The 16,787-nt window shown below is 37.1% G+C and overlaps 1 protein-coding gene across 1 annotated transcript in view; it reads right to left on the minus strand.

Annotated features, from left to right (window-relative positions):
* The window catches only part of PLEKHA5 (pleckstrin homology domain containing, family A member 5), a 70,446-nt gene extending 53,974 nt beyond the window's left edge, over window positions 1-16,472 (minus strand). Inside the window, exons 1-5 of the mRNA XM_010566110.1 lie at window positions 16,365-16,472; window positions 9,984-10,088; window positions 5,006-5,078; window positions 1,116-1,216; window positions 85-200 (exon numbers count right to left, since the gene is read on the minus strand). Of these exons, the coding sequence (XP_010564412.1) occupies window positions 85-200; window positions 1,116-1,216; window positions 5,006-5,078; window positions 9,984-10,088; window positions 16,365-16,472 (503 nt within the window). The remainder of the gene's footprint in view (window positions 1-84; window positions 201-1,115; window positions 1,217-5,005; window positions 5,079-9,983; window positions 10,089-16,364) is intronic.
* Between the last annotated feature and the right edge of the window lie 315 nt (window positions 16,473-16,787).

Below are 16,787 nucleotides of genomic sequence, written 5' to 3' on the forward strand. Positions count from 1 at the left end.
TAAGGTAAACTCTTTCATTTAAATAAATCAAACTAAATATGAAAAAGAAATACTGTGTGCCACTGCTTTGTCGATCCACACTACCTTTTCACAGGTTCTGTCTGCACAAGTGCTGCATCTGTCATGGCTTTCATCCACAGCTCCATTTCCTTCCCTGTATCTGTGCAGAAATAATAGGTCCTCATGTTTGGATGAGCTGCCTGATTGGAAATGACATGGTCATTGCAATAAAAATATAAGATCCTGTAAAAGAAAAGAGGCAAATAATGTTACCGTATACTCACTCTAATGTTTACTATAATAAGATTTCTGCAAATAATATTATCAGAAAAAACATCAGAAGGAACACTTCAATGTTTGTCTGTCACTGCATTCATATTTTCAAAATAATTCCCTACAATTTTCAATCATAGCTGCTTCTTCATTAGTACGCTCAATAAAAAGCCCTTAAATTTCTTCAATCTATTAAAAACTATCTTGACTATCCATTAATGTAAATTATATTAATTATTATAAATAAGATTTTGGCATAGATTTTTGCAGTCTGAATGATACTGTAAGTTTTAATTTGTACTTACCATTGTCAATAAACGATGTGTTGCTTAGGAGGCCAAAAGAAGAGCCAAAAGGAGCTCATAAAACAACAACAACAAAAAGTCAAGAGAAAATATTTAGCAGAGTGATTTATATCATGATTAAAAACATTAGCTGTGAAACACTCCTAACAATGATTCACGTAATATTATGACTCAATTGATAATAAAACCTTATTTTTATTTATATGTAAAGATACTTTGTATCTAAAGAGCTTTAATTAGTGGGTAAGTCCAGCTGCAGATGCATCTACAATTCTAAACCAACACACAGTATTTAAGATCCATGAACTAAAAATAAAAGACTAATAATAAGTGATATTCATCCATTTTCTCTGATAGTTATGTCTACAGTTACATCAGGCTAAATACCTGAATCCTCTGCTATTATATCATGCAAAAATCAGTCTCAGAAGCTGTTTGTCAATCCTCTTTTGCATAACTACTCAGTAAAATGAGTTCTGATCACTAGGCTATTGTGCTTTCGGACATAAAATTAAACTGAAAAATTGATTCCCTTACCTTGAAGGCATATTTCCGGTTAATATGGTCCTCAGCAGAAAGGACAGATATCTGAAAACTAGGTAGAAGAATGCTACCTAGTATTCCTTCTTCTTTCTCATCTGTGAATAAATAGTCTTTGATTAGAGAAACAAAGTGTTTTGACACATAATACTTGTATTCAGACACTTCAGTGAAACTCTGTATTTAACAACACAAGACCACTACCAAGAAGTTTACCTCGGAAAAAAATGCATCAGAGAATCAGAAAGCCCGACTGATTTGTTGTGCAGGTGCCTGTACAGAGTCTCAGAAGGGTGCAGACCACAAGAGCAATTGTGCAGCCCCCCTCTGCCAACACACGCCACGGGACGTGTACCGCACAAGTGTGTGCCCCCCAAAACCTGCTAAGCACCGTGAAATCTCGGCCACCTGAAAACGGCCACCTTTGACTTTTTCCCAAGATGGACAAGCATAACCTGCCCCCCCGCCCCCGAGTGTGCTAGTTTGCAAAAGTTGAAGCACGTGAGCTACTTTATGGAATCTGCCTTATGCAAAACACCACGAGTGGATATGCCTAGAGCTTTCTGGGATCAGTGCTCACCTGCATATGAGTTCAAAACTGAAAAGCAGATGGAAGTCAAGCCTCTAATTCAGTGACAAGAACAATACTTGCTATCTATTGCCTGCTCAGTAAAAATTGCAAATACCTATGAGAGCAGAAGTATTTTAAAATACTGCTTCTGATTGTTGGCCTCAGAGAAAATTTGCACGTTCTTCTTATGATATTGGGCATATCAAGCTACAAGTTTTTATAATTCCCATGAAGAGTTTACACTCAGTTACATTCTATTTGTAAGAATTCATGTTTCAGATAATTTGTAAAAAACAAACTCTCCCCCCAAACAAACACCCTTTTTCCAGAACCTTGTTTTACATAAAATTTTAGAACAATACATTGTAATAATAAGTTGACATTTTAATTGGGAACCACAACCAGCTCTTTAATCCAATTATACTTTAATAAAGGAATAATTGGATGCAATTCACAAAGTCAATCTTAATTCTATTTCAGATACAGAACTTCTATTTACAACCCGTATCTTAGGACACTGTCCCCCATAACACTTCCTTTAGTTGAAGATACTGCCCACAACAAATGACTATGTATCTATGAAATTAAGATGAAAACATAGATATTCCAAAGTTTCAAGCATGGAAAATTAATAGCTACAATTAAAATACATGTCAACAGCACAAAAGAACTCCCTCTCATACACGGATTTACAAATCTTTTCCCGGTTCTCATTTACTCACTAAATTCTGAAAAGCCACAACTCTCATTTAAGTTATTCATATGGGGAAAGCTCTGCTGAGCCATTTTAGTATTACATGACATGTTAGATGTAAAAATTATGCTTTCTTGGATAGTAATTTAATTGGAGAACTGACCATAAAATTATTCTGATTAAAAGGTAGAAAAGAAATGAAGGGAGTGGATTTACTTTCAGGTAGTCAACTGTATTCATAAGTAAGCCTGAATCCATCCCACCTTCTCCTCTCAATTATTTACTCCTTGCTAGCCCCACACATGAAAAAAATCTGCCTTTTTTTCCCTGTCCCAGAACGCATAGCAAATGTTGGGGTTCACTTTATTTGGACTGCTGTTTTTGGGAAAAATTCCCTTCTTCTGCTAGATTACACTTTGACTTATTACTAAGTCACACCCACTAGTGCCATATAGAAGCATTAAGCATTTTTCTTCCACTGAACAGCTGCATGTCTGGAGGACTTTAGTCTCTGTTAAAGACATACTGCTACATTCCATTTCTAGATTTTAAAAATGTGTTTCCAATCAGACTAGCTTTTATCTACACATTACACTGTACCATACCCATCTTTACTTGTATGCTGTGTATGAATAATACAAGAGAAAAATAGCAGATCTTCTGTCTAGCTCTAAGATCTTTTATTTGTTGCAACAATAACCTTCCAATATGAAAGCAGGCAGTCTTTTATCCCTCCGTGAAACAGAAAACCAGTATTCTCTAAGCTCCAAAAAAATACAATGAAATAATTTTTCTTTTCATCTATAAATTAGATTTAAGCTGCTAACATTGTAACACAACTGTAAAAGTTCAGTAAGATTTGCTAACAAAACCAAAAAAACACCCCCCAAAACCCCAACAACCACAATCGCACAAACAGAAACACTGTTTGCGATCTGGGAATAAGTGCATGGCTCCCCCCTTCCCATTTTTTCAATATCTGAGACAGAATTAACAAAAATGTAAAAGCACATGTTTTAGAGCGCAAGTTTTTTATATTTTAGTAGTCAATTCTAATACCTTTAAGACTATCACTATACATGTTTAATTACAGTTTATCTGCTTTAACTGCTTTCTGTTAAGTGAGTGATAGCTAAAAGCTAAGTTTATCATGTAAACAATTTAGACTATTCTGCTTGTATTTCAGCTTATTTGGCACACTAACATGTAGAAATGAAAAAGTAAGATTATAGAGCTGTTTCGATTTATTTTATTTGTTGTTGGTTTTGCTTATTGCTTTTTGTTTTATTTTGAGATACTTCATGTGCAGTGCTTTAAGTCAATTTAATTTGTTCTTAAGGCAGCTATAAAGCAGCATTGTCTTTAGACCCTTTGGAAGGCAGAGCCTGAAGACTTGTTTAAAAAAGAAAACCCTATAAAAGCACAGAGTATATAATGACCGCTTAATTAAATGCAGTGTAACTGTATCACAATCAATGTCTCCATGACTGAAATTATAGCCTAATTTTGACTCAGCAGTGGTTTACCCAACATCTATACTTCTTGGGGTAAAGAAACAAAGCCTAATGATTATATTTCAGTAATTCAGAATTTGTTAACTAAAACAGTTAAACAGTTACAGAGCTTTTATATTTCATGACCTGATTTGTCTTGATTAGATTAGAACCATGCTGCACATTAACAGAACAGCATTTTAAAGTCATCAGTCACTGCTCTCAGCATCACCAGCATCAACATCGCTTCTACCAGTTCTAAAGTCTCATCCTAAACTGAAACCCTTTCTTATCCTTCATCTGTAGTTAAGGCTGTAGATGGCCTTAACTGTTTATCTTCCTCTATTTTGCCATGCTTTACAATGTTCTTTGCTCATAGCCTCCTTTAAACTATTACGGCTGTACACCTTATTTCAGGATTGAATACATTTCCATATGCACAAATCCCATTTGCTTATCCCCTCAGGAGCACTACATTTAATAATCTGTAATGGTGAAGGAATCAGTTTTCTAACATACATATCTCCAGACTAGAATTATAAGCAGCTAATTTTTCCCATGTAAAATAAGTCTGATGTAGCTACATAAGGGTACTAACAGATTTCTTTGTTCCAAATACAGCAGAGACTTCTACTGATATGGAATTAGACAACATTTCACTTTATAAGTATTCATGAACACTGATTAGATTCCCAAAATGCATATATATTCTCTTTATCATTCCAAAGGCAGAGTTTCAGCTCCCCTGCACTATCCCTTTCCTATCCCCATTTCAGTTACTTAGTTTGCATGCAAAATCAGATTTAACCTGGCATATCTAGTTCCTAGCAACAGAAATAGTGAGAAAACTACGATACAGAATTTAATAAAAGAGGTGGCTGTGAATGGGTTTGCCCTTTGAGCATACCTGACGAGCAGGAAGCAATTATGTGAAATTGGTAATTAAGAAAGAAAAAAAAAAAAAAAAAAAAGAAGATAAAAGTAGCAGGCCTGTATATTGACAGCTATACAACTACTTTAATCCATTAAATTAAGTAGCAGCTTCTTCTTTCTTACATTTGAGTCGTGTGTCAAAATGTATCTGCTTCCAGTAAAACTAGCAAACAAAGCTCTCCTGAGTGGAACTTACCTCTGTAATAGAAGAGACACAGATCTGAGAGCACAAACCACCGTTTCTTCCACAACTTCATTCCAGTGCTATCCTGTATTAATCAAAGTGATCAAGTAAGAACTTTCAAACTGTTAACAGCAATAGTTCATAAAGTAAACCAAGTTATACATAACTGTGGTATGTGCTAGTAGTTCCTTTTCTTGGCTAAGATATTTTAAGTATCTTTGACTTCTCATCACCTACTTGACACTGCAAACAAAGATCATAGCCCAGGAAGCCTAAAGTTAACATGATTCAAGAACAGGAGCTGATTATTTTAGCATGCTAGAGACTACATTCTACAGTTAACCAAAAAAATGTATACTTTTTTTTTAAAAAGGAAAAGAGCAAGGTAGTAATTGGGGTACATCATCCTTTGTTTTCTGAAGAAACTCTCTGCTGAGCTTCATCTTCTACTACCACTCATATCTAGAGGAAATTTCTTTCCCAAATAAAGTTTATTCATAAAGCAATTTCATTTTCTTTTATGCTTATAACCAATTTACACTGCACAACTCGGAATGAAAGACTGCCACCGCTACTGCAGTGTAAATAAGCCAGAGCATTGCAGCACGCACATCCTAGTAGAATCAGATTTAATAAATATGTTAATCTGTTCCAAGAAGAAAACTACATGTGAATTATCAATATTCCTGTAGGAAATAGGTTTTGTGACAACCAAGAAGAGGGATTCTATAATGAAAAACTGTGGGGTGGGGTGGATTTGTTTTTGGGGTTCTTTGGGGGGTTTTTTTGAGAAAATTCAGCATAATTTTTAGCATCATACTTCAAGCTCTGCTCTTTTTGGGGTGAGGAAAGTAAGCTGAAGGTGGGAGAAGAAAGGGTGAAGCAAGCATTAGCTAGGAAATATTATTCAGAAAAAGTTAAAAACATCCTTTTGCTACAAACATTTTCATAAATAGAATAACTAAACACTTTATAGCACCTTCCTTCTGAGGACCTCAAAGTGGTTTAACAACCACTAATGAAGTCTGGAAGCACTGCCCATAGCAGTCAGCTCCTATTTCCCAGCTGGAAAGGCAGACACGAGGAGGGGAGGCTGCCTTCCTCACCTCACTGACAAGGTCACTGACTCTGTAGTCGATTAGGATGCTGAACCCCTGGCCCAGAGGACACTGGCCATAAAAATCAACCGTACGCTGTGAAAATACCCAAACTTCTTCAGTATAAAGGATTATCACAAACCCTCAGACGGACTTTCTGAAGAGGCTGTTATGCAACGTCACATTTATCCCATCACTCAAAAACACCAGCAGGTTTCTATGCAGCCACGTGTAAAAATTCTGCCAGCAATTAGACAAGCTAGGAATGATCTTTTGGCCTTCTTCAGACATAGCAGAGGCACACACAAAATGACTGTGTGCTTCTCATATTTTAAATTCTTTCCTATTTTAAAGTACATCCTTTCTGTATCAGTGGATTAACTAATTATTGTTTCCTCTTTATTGTGATTATGTCATAATACGGTAACAGTATGTTCACAGTAAACACCTTCCAAAAAAAGAGTTGACTCCAGACTTAAAAATTAGTAGAAAAATGACAGAATGTCATGGTTTAACCCCAGCCAGCAACTAAGCACCACGCAGCCGCTCACTCACTCCCCCCTCGCCCAGCGGGATGGGGGAGAAAAATCAGGAAAAGAAGTAAAACTCGTGGGTTGAGAGAAGAACGATTTAATAGAACAGAAGAAACTAATAATGATAAAGATAACACTAATAAAATGACAGCAGCAATAATAAAAGGATTTGAATATACAAATGATGCACAGTGCAATTGCTCACCACCCGCCGATCGACGCCCAGTTAGTCCCCGAGAGGCGATCCCCCCCGCCCCCACCCTGCCCAGCTCCTATACTAGATGGGACGTCCCATGGTATGGAATACACCGTTGGCCAGTTTGGGTCAGCTGTCCTGGCTGTGTCCTCTGCCAACTTGTGCTCCTCCAGCCTTCTCACTGGTTGGGCAGGAGAAGCTGAAAACTCCTTGACTCAGTCTAAACACTACTTAGCAACAGCTGAAAACATCAGTGTGTTATCAACATTCTTCGCATACTGAACCCAAAACATAGCACTATATCAGCTAGTAGAAAGACAATTAACTCTATCCCAGCTGAAACCAGGACACAGAACAGCATTACACGCAATGAGACAGCACACCCCGAGTCAAACAAAACTTGCCGTTCTCTGTGATTACACAAACATGTTAAGAAAGTTATCTTACTATTAAAAAGAAACCTGCACAAGCTTTCACTGTAAATTTCTGAAGATAGCATCTGTTGGTAAAGCTCTTGACTAAATTGCCTTTCAATTACTACTACAACATGGAAACATACAGCAATGCCTTTTCTTACCAAAAACAATCAAACATCACAGCATTTAAATCATTTTACACATGAACCCTGTCCAATGGTATGCATTTTGACAGTGAGGTAGATTGAAAACTGGTTGAACTACCAGGCCCAGAGGGTGGTGATCAGTGGCACCAGAGGCAGCCAGTTGCTAGTGGTCTATCCCAGGGGTTGATACTGTGGCCAAGACTATTTAATATCTTTGTTAATGACCTGCACACTGGGACAGAATGAGTCCTCAGCAAGTTTGCAGGTAATACAAACTATAAAGGAGTTGCTGATACACCAGACCGTTGTGCTGTCATTCAGAGGGACCTCAACAGGAAGAATCTCATCAAGTTCAACAAAGGGCAATGCTCAGTCCTCCATCTAGAGAGGAACAACCCCATGCACCAGTACACACCAGAGCTGATCAACTAAAAAGGAGCTCTGTGGAGAAGGACCTGGGGGGTCCTGGTGGACAACAACTGATCATGAGCCAGCAATGGACCCTCATGGCAGAGGTGGCCAAGAGCATCCTGGACTGCATTAGCAGGGTTGCCAACAGATGGAGGGAGGACATCCTTCTTCTCGACTCAGCACTACTGGGGTCTAGCTGGAGTGCTGGGTTCAGTGCTGGGCTCACTGGTACAAGAGAAACATGAACATACTGGAGTGAATCCAGCAAAGGGCCACAGAGATGGTTAAGGGATTGAAGCACCTTTCATGTGAAGAAAGGCTGAGAGAGCTGGGACTGCTCAGTCTGGAGAAAGGGCAGCTTGGGGGCATCTTACCAACATGTATAAATACCTGATGGAAGAGTGTAAAGAAGACAGAGCCAAACTCTTCCCAGTGGTGCCCAGTGACATGACAAGAGGCAATGGGCACAAATTAAGAAACATGAAATTCCACCTGAGCAGAGGTAAACTTTTTTTGTGTGAGAGTGATCAAACACTGGCACAGTTGGTTGCCCAGAGAGGTTGTGGTGCAGTCTCCATCTGTGAGGATATTCAAAACCTGGCTGGACACAGTCCTGGACAACCTGCTCTAGCTGAGCCTGCTTGAGCAGGGGAGGTTGTGCTAGATGATCAAGAGGACCCTTCCAACCATCATAATTCTGTGATCTTAAAGTATAGCTACTGTTTCTTCATTAGTAAAATAATGTAATTGTACACTAAAATGGACTTGGTAATATGAACATAGAGTATAATTTTTCAGAAAGCAACATCTTTGTACTACTTTATGTGTTGAATATCCATGGTTTGATGTAAAACAAGAGACATAAATCAGCTATAATCTTTAGAGCATTCCAGTAAGTTAGTTCAGGTACATAACCATATCTTTTCATACATGTAAAACTCACTACAAAGGACTTCAGAATAAAAAGCCAGATCATCATGAATCTAACTTATTCAGAAGTAGGCAGCAAAGACAAACTAACAGATACTTATGAGCACAACCACCTGTGCTATAATCCAGACTTCATATGTCAATCAAATTAACTGATTGTCTCATTTAATTAAAAAATCCAGAAAATGTTACTTTAGGAAAAGAGTGAATTTTTTTTCAAGCTAAAAAGTTTAATAGCCCCAAAACAAAGCAAAAAAATCTGTCACCTTTGTGACAACTTTTCACTCTCAACACTGAATGAGAGCAGAGGCCACAAGAGTATCTAAACATAGAAAAATCTACTAAACAGATACTTCTAGACTTTTTATCTGATAGTAATTTTTAAAAACTGACTCATCAACAGCATCCAGAAAGCTCTGTGGGTCATACCAGTCTATCAGAGTAGCAACAGTAAATGAATGTAGATTCAAAACTACATGTACACATTTGCCTCAGCTGAGTTTAAATGGCAAGTTGTTACAGGGTTCTTGGTGGATTTATAAAATATATTCCTAATATGGCCTAATCAGTTTTGTTGTTCAATTTTTTGACCAAATTACTCTACTCTGATTTCCTGCAGAGCAAGAAAGTGCAAGTGGTCTGGTATGGCAGAATAGCAAATCTACAACAGGGTAGGTACAGTGTCACTAAATACTAAAGAGCACATACTTCAGATTAGTTTACATTCGATAGGAAAAACTAAAATGATCTCTGGTTTTAAGATAATTATCTTTGAGTTAAGAAAACAGGCATTCCTCTCTTTTTGTATGTGAAAAAATTGCGTGACTTCCAATTTGTTATTGAAAATACCTACTTACTCTTTAAAAAAAACATTAAGAGATACAGTCTACCAAAAGAAACTTCAGAATTTAAAAAACCAGTATGTTGGGCTTAGTATCCTTGTCCCATCACCTCAGCATGCCTGAAATTAATTCAGCTATTTACTAAAAACATCTGCCTAGATTTTTCAAGCCCTTTGTGTATTTTAGACAGAAATATAATATATCAATGTTCTGCACTTGTCTGATGCCCTTATTCATTTGTATCAGAATGTTATCCAATAAATAGCTAATTAATTAAAATACCATGTGTCAGTTCGTCACAGTTTATAGTTTCACTCTGATATTGCTATTATTGTAGTTTATGCCAATGATTGGTTTTTGTACATTATATACTTTACCAAAAAAAAAAAAAAAAAAAAAGGTGAAGAGGGGAAGAGTACCTGTTTGTAGAGCCAGCCACGTCTGACAACTGGTGCATTAGGATTTCTCTTTATTGAATTTGATCTCTTTCCAAAATTATGAACCTTCTTTGAAGATCGTGATGTCTAAATTGAATCGAACAGGTTAAAGAAAACATGACATCAATATCTGTTGAAAAATCATAACACATTTTCTTTTCTTTAAGATCTTTTTCTTGCACATGTTCCTCCGGGGCACTGCAGAATACAAACTGTATTGTTTTTTTAGATAAATAATTATTATGATGGTTCTGCTGGCTTCAGCATTTCTTTCTTTTCCTCTGCAGAAAATTTAAAGACAAATCCCAAGACAAGTAGGTAAAGCTTTTTTTTTTTTTTTTTAAACAAGAAAAACCAACAAAATACATATCTGACCTTCTTATAAGGTAGGTAGCCTACCAAGCTGTAGAAAGAGAAGTAAAACTAACAGAACTATTATAAATTATGAAAAATTCCATCACTTGGGCAAGAAAATGCTACTCTTTCCTGCTTCCAACACTGGCCTAATATATGCAAACATGTTCAGATTTCAACAAGATGTAACTCCCCCTTTTCTAACATACACTAAATTTTTTTAATTCTTTCTTCCCTCTCAAGAACCATTTGCTCTGTGATCCCTTGGCTGGTTTGAATATTCATTATTTTACCTGCTTGCACTAAGGCCTACTTTGAAACATTTGCCCTGAAACTCCAGTGCTTACTTATATCTGCTGTTGCTTATACTTTTTACAACCTTACAGCTACACCATGATCACAGATGATGAAGAGAAGTAAGATAAATATGCCATTTTAGATTTTAGCCTTCTACTCGAGTAACCAAGAGAAATAGGAAAAGGCATAAAGAAACGTGCAGTGCTTTGCCAATTCACACTTCATTCTTTTCCGCCTACATTTAGAAAGTTTGTTCTGCAACTGAGCTGAACGTTCGTGTTTTACATTCTGTAAGAACTGGTGCCTCAGAGAGCATGCAATGTGATACAGCAAAAGTATCCCACTCTGCAAAGGAAGTAAAGTTCAAATAAGTTTAAGCTGTGTTCATGGCTCTGCTCCAAATCCACCATTTGAACTGAGACAATATAATCCTGTGCTTCAGCTTCCCCATCTCTACTACTGAAATGAATCATAAGGTTATGCAAAGTTCCTAAAGGAGGAAGGCTAATCAAACACTCGGTTTTCGCTGCAGATTAGGGTATGGGGTTTTTCTATGGAAATTCTCTCAACACACATCACAGAACTCGGTTGGGTTTTATACACGCTTCAGAGAGAATTCCACAGTAGGTTAAAAATCATAAACTGAAAACTGCAATTTAAAATGATGTGCAGCTTTTGTCAACAATGCCATTAACTGAAGAATATAACATAGCTTAGCCAAAAAAGCGTAATATTACAAAAACTACGTGTGTTTGCCTTAAGCCTACAACACAATGAAACAATGTAGTTTTGTATTTCTTTTTTGAAAGAATCAGGAGGGAATATAAAAACAATCAGAGTGCTTTTAATTTCCCTTGGAGATACAGAAATTTGACTCAACTCTGTTTGGAAACCTAATTAAAAGTAAAAGTCTTTCACATTTTCATCTGAACAATTCTACCAGTACAAAATGGACAAAGGTTTGTAAGAAGCCAAGAGACTTATGACATCCAGCTGTAAAAAAAGGGAATATACAGAGAACCTATATAACAAACCAGAGCACATTATAAAGTTAGCTACATCTATCTCATTTAACCTGTATGGCTACTATATTGGCATATCACACCAGAACTGTGCCAAGATTTTAATCAGAAATAATTTATAACACTCATAGCTGCTTTAATATTAGGTATTAAAGGTTCAAAACCTCTCAAGAGTGTTCCAGACTTCCTATGCTTATAAAATGGCTAATGCATTAAGGATGCTTCTGAAAACAAAACCAACCACAAGTACTACTAATGCCAAGTCTACCAACAAATTCAGATAATTTAGATAGGCATCTCTTAGGTAGGTCTGATAATAAACCATATTGACTCCATTTTCACTGAGCTCACAGCTAAGTTTTAATGAGTTACATCTTACCAACTGTGAATACAAACTTCCTTTAATTAAACACAGCATCACAAGTGCTTTCTAATTTTAGTTAATACAGAGAACACTTCAGATGACTCGTGATTATTTTACCACACACTGCATAAAGAGAATAACTGTTCACAACAAATTTTGAGCCTTAAGACAATGAGTATTTTAGGATATTGAAATATCATAGGTGTATACATAAACTCAAACTTTTTAGATCACCTCCGGCTCTTGTTATGTCTGGGATCCCTGGCCATCCCATATTCTCTCACACACATGCCTAATATATCTCAAACTGGGGAAACAGGAAGAAAGGAAAAAAATAAAATCGAAGGGTTCAACTATTTACCCCACAGCCCTAAAAATACAGGGCATACTGCACAGCTCCAGCTTCTGGAAAAAGCAAAGAGAAAAGGAGGAGAGTGAATGAAGGGTCCAACTACTAACCACTTGCTGGAAGGTGCAGAAGGTAACGGAGCTAGCAAACTCCCAGTCACATCTGGCGCCATCTGACCCATTCTAAGGAACGGTCCCAGCGACTGTCGTGCCTCCAAACCCAGAACCTACGGGAGGGACCCTGTACAGTTCCAGTACTGAGAAAGAAGCCAGGAAGTCCAGCCAGTGATATCCACTCTTTCCCAAACCTGAAGAAAACAACCACTGGCAGGGTTTTGAACTCTGGGCAACAGTCCAGTCAGTAGCTGGGCCTGCACACTTCATCGCTCTGCAAGCTGCTCTTCTCTCTGCTTAGCTGGTAGAGGACACAGAATTTCTGTGAGGCTTCTTCCCAATTTCAGAACTAGCACAAAAGTAATTAATTAACACTAAGCTTCTTGTGTCTACGTTTGAAAAACATGGGTTGAGAACCTTGCTGATAAGGAAGTTTTCTGCATGTAAACTCAAAGAATGGAAATCTAAATCTTTGTTACTTTCAACTTCTGTTTAAAAATACGTTTCCACTCTTCAAGTCTTACATTATCTTCCAAACCACAAACCAACATGATGCTGCCTTCTGAATTTTGTCGGCGATTTCAGCGCCTTCCAATGTTGCAGTTTTCCATGAGCTGAGTGGGTTTCTGCCTCAGCATTTTAGCTTGGACCAGGAGGTTGCTCTTGAAGCAAATCTCCCAATCATTCACTCTTATTGTGCTTTGGTTTGCATAGTACAGCAAACTGGATTTATTTTTAGATAAGACTAAAATGTAAGATGCACAAGGAGCACTACTGGACTCATCCGAATATAAACCATGAAAACACAGTACAGGCGTTGAGCCCCGAGCAGCAATACTTTGCCCTTCACACTGCTCCTGTTCACTATGCTGTTTGCTACTGTATCTCAGGACTGAGACTCCAAAATTTCTGGCTAACCTGAATCCTGAGAAGACATGTATGGCTATACCTAAACTAGCCATTTAAAGCTGGACTAGCTTAAGCACTGTATGAAATATCTATAAACAAACAATATTTATAACCCACGTGAAACATCCTAGCTGTAATGGAGACATGAGGAGCTCTGCAGCAGCTGTACTGGGCTAACACTCCATTACACTCACTGTGAGAAAACTTTTAGCTTTATTCTGCTGATAATCAGGACAGCAATAAAGAGCAGGAAAGATGAACTGTGGGGTGTGACTGGTAATATGACAGACTTTACACATTCAAAAGCTGATTCCCTGAATGCATTTCAGGACGCATAATCATATTTGTCTAGGTAGCGATTTTTACAGTGGGGAAAAAAACCAAAATAAAAAGATAACTACAAAAACAACTTCTTAATTTTAAAAAGAGGGGTGGAAATATATACCTCTGTAGCAATCTCAAGCCTATGTAGATCTTCTTCCACAGTCAGAGGTCTGTGCTAGTGGCCTGAAGTTTAGAAATACACTTCAAGCTAATAGGGAAGTAGCAGCACTTAACAGAGCTGTAGTGTGTTAGTTGGCCAGCATTACGTATATATAGCATTAAACTCCAGTGAGACTTTCACCCACAAAATAGTGAAGTTCTGTATCTATTTGAGATCAATTAACATTAAAGAAAGGGAGAACTTATTTCTACACCCCCTGAATTGTCTGAAACTTTAGTTGTACCACAAACTTTTCTTCCATTCCTCATCACCTTCCAATATTATGTGTGTTTATGAGCTATCTCTGAAAACAGAAACACCTAAAAAACAGGTGTGGCAACCACATGAAGCATTCTTCTGCTCTGTAATTTACTTTCCTCATCAATATTTTACTCCTCTTATTGTGCTGCAAAACACACAGACTCTACATATCATATTCAAAGGTTGATAAGACAGCTAAGAATTTCAGGTTCTACTGTTAGGAGATATGAATAAAAACATAGAAGAAAATCAGTTATTGTATCCAGGTACAACCAGTGGGCAATTTCTGTATAGTTATCTTTAAAAATAATTGAACTCATTAGCTTTAAATAACCGCCAGAAAATGCTGACTAATATCAGCTGTGGTTCTACTTTGCAAGCATTCATCTCCTGAAAACAAAATTTTTTAAATGGTGTTGCAGTAATTCACACAAATTTACATTTGAAAACTGATGTACAGTAATTGTACATACAGTCACAGTAATCATATTAATATTTTAAGTGCATTTAAATAACTGGAACAGACAGGAGGAATGAAAAATGGAATAAAAGTCTATTTTTTCAAAATATAGTATTTTCCACGGGAAGCTAAAGTGTCATTAATCATTGAAAGTAAAGAAATTACAATAACCAGGCCATAGCACTCTTGATTTCCTTCTAGAACACTATGAAACAAACATGCTAAAGGGCATTTTAAACTTCTCTTTTGAAAGAGGAGTGTGAAAAATACATTTGCAAAACATGTGCTCCTAAATTGTAGTTCATTTCCTCATTTAACCTGAGAGTGCTTCCTAGCTAGTTCTGTTGTAATTCATCTTCTGTGCGAGGATTGCAATCTATGTCACTATTACAACTCTGTCTTGGGCTTTTTGTTTGCTTGGTTGTTTTAGGGCTTAGCTGGGTTTGTTTTTTGTTGTTGTTGTTTGGGGTTTTCCTAGTTTGTTTTGTTTTGCTTTAAACTGGCTTTCCTGCATGGACTTAAGCATCATCATATGAAAGTTGAGATGGATTTTGTTACTGTTTATAATTTATCTGTGACTCCCCTTTCCCCCCCCCCCCCCCCCCCAGCAACACTAATAGATCAAGACATTTTCTTATTAAGTAACAATTTTCTGATGTAGGTCAAGGATTCTGCCTGTCTACTGAGACATTTAAAACAACAAAAAAATGTTTCCAAGATGTACTTAAAGTAACCTTACAATGTTCCCTACCACATGGAAAATAAATTATTTCAATCCAAGTTTCTGAAATTAAGGAATTTGCTCAGTTAAAACACCTTCCAAAGTTTATTTTTCTCTTGCAGGTTCGATTAATCTGCTGAAAAGCCCTTCTCAGGGTTGAAGTTTTCAATGACTAGCAAAAGTATGGGGTTTTTTTCCTTGTTTAAATGTTAACTGCTGGGTAGAAGAGATTACAGGGCTCTTGTCTGTCATCACTGATCAAAGTTGTTATTTTGCTGTCCGAGTAAACTTAAGGAAATTCTTAATTTTGTAGCAAGCGCACTTTCCTTTCAGGAAAGCTATCCAGAAAATGGAAAAAAAATCCACACCGCCTCGTCAGCTTTATCCAATAAACTTAGAAGTTAATATAATTGAACGCATCACTTCAATAAGCATCCGGGCATTTACCTTAACCTTCTGAGAAGTTGGGTGAATGGGGAAAGTGGGACACAAATTAAGGTGACCTAGGAATCTCTAAGACTTTTCCCAGGAATTTTCCTAGGAAACCAGGACTTCTACCTCTTGTCCAATGACAGCAAGTCATGTCATCTGCCCTGTAATTTTACCACAGGGTCACCTTCCATCTCTCTTGTAACTACTTCTTACGTACAACTATAATTCTGTCTATTTTACCTGGAGAAATCTAGTCAATTATTTGTGATTGAGCAATTTCTGTAACAATGCTTACTCAGATATTTGATCAGCCACTCAACATTTTACTGTTCACACAGATTAGAAAGGTCAGATTCTGTAAACAATTTAAGTACATGCAAGTCACAAGATCCGATATACCTGATAAAAGTTACAGCTTCAGTGATAATTTGTTTCACACACTTCAGTTTCCAAATTAAACATGAAAGGAGCCAAGTGCCCTGAAAAAAATATGTGCTTTGTTTCTCTTTTTCAATGAAATACTAATATATAGCACTGTCTAGTACCTTGTGGAATAACAGAATGATCTTAATTATAATTTAATTTTGACACACTTACTCTGCCCACAGGGCTCATTGGATGAGCAGCATAATCTGATGTCAGATTATAGTTAGTTGCTTCACATATCATGCTTACTGGTCGCTCCTTCTTTTCTTCAGATGTCATTGCTGCAGCAGTCCTGAAAATAGAATATGTAATAGCACTAGAACATGCTGTGTGTGCAGACTGCTATTAAAAAACACCCCTAGATGTAGCCTAATACAGCCCGTGTCCTACTTTTCCAATTTGAAAGCAATTCACACTTCACTGTAAAGTTACCTGCACTGTGTTTTAAACTTAAATCTATTATAGATGAATTTTAAGCCATTGTTTTAAAATAGGATTTCTGCATTCGCATAAGGTGTTGATGGGAGGAAAAAAGACAGGTATGAGCATGACATGGAAATGGGAAGAAATGGTCTCTGAAGACCCCATATGGCT

The sequence above is a fragment of the Haliaeetus leucocephalus genome, unplaced genomic scaffold (assembly GCF_000737465.1).
Source record: "Haliaeetus leucocephalus isolate CR32 unplaced genomic scaffold, Haliaeetus_leucocephalus-4.0 Scaffold206, whole genome shotgun sequence".
NCBI lineage: Eukaryota > Metazoa > Chordata > Aves > Accipitriformes > Accipitridae > Haliaeetus > Haliaeetus leucocephalus.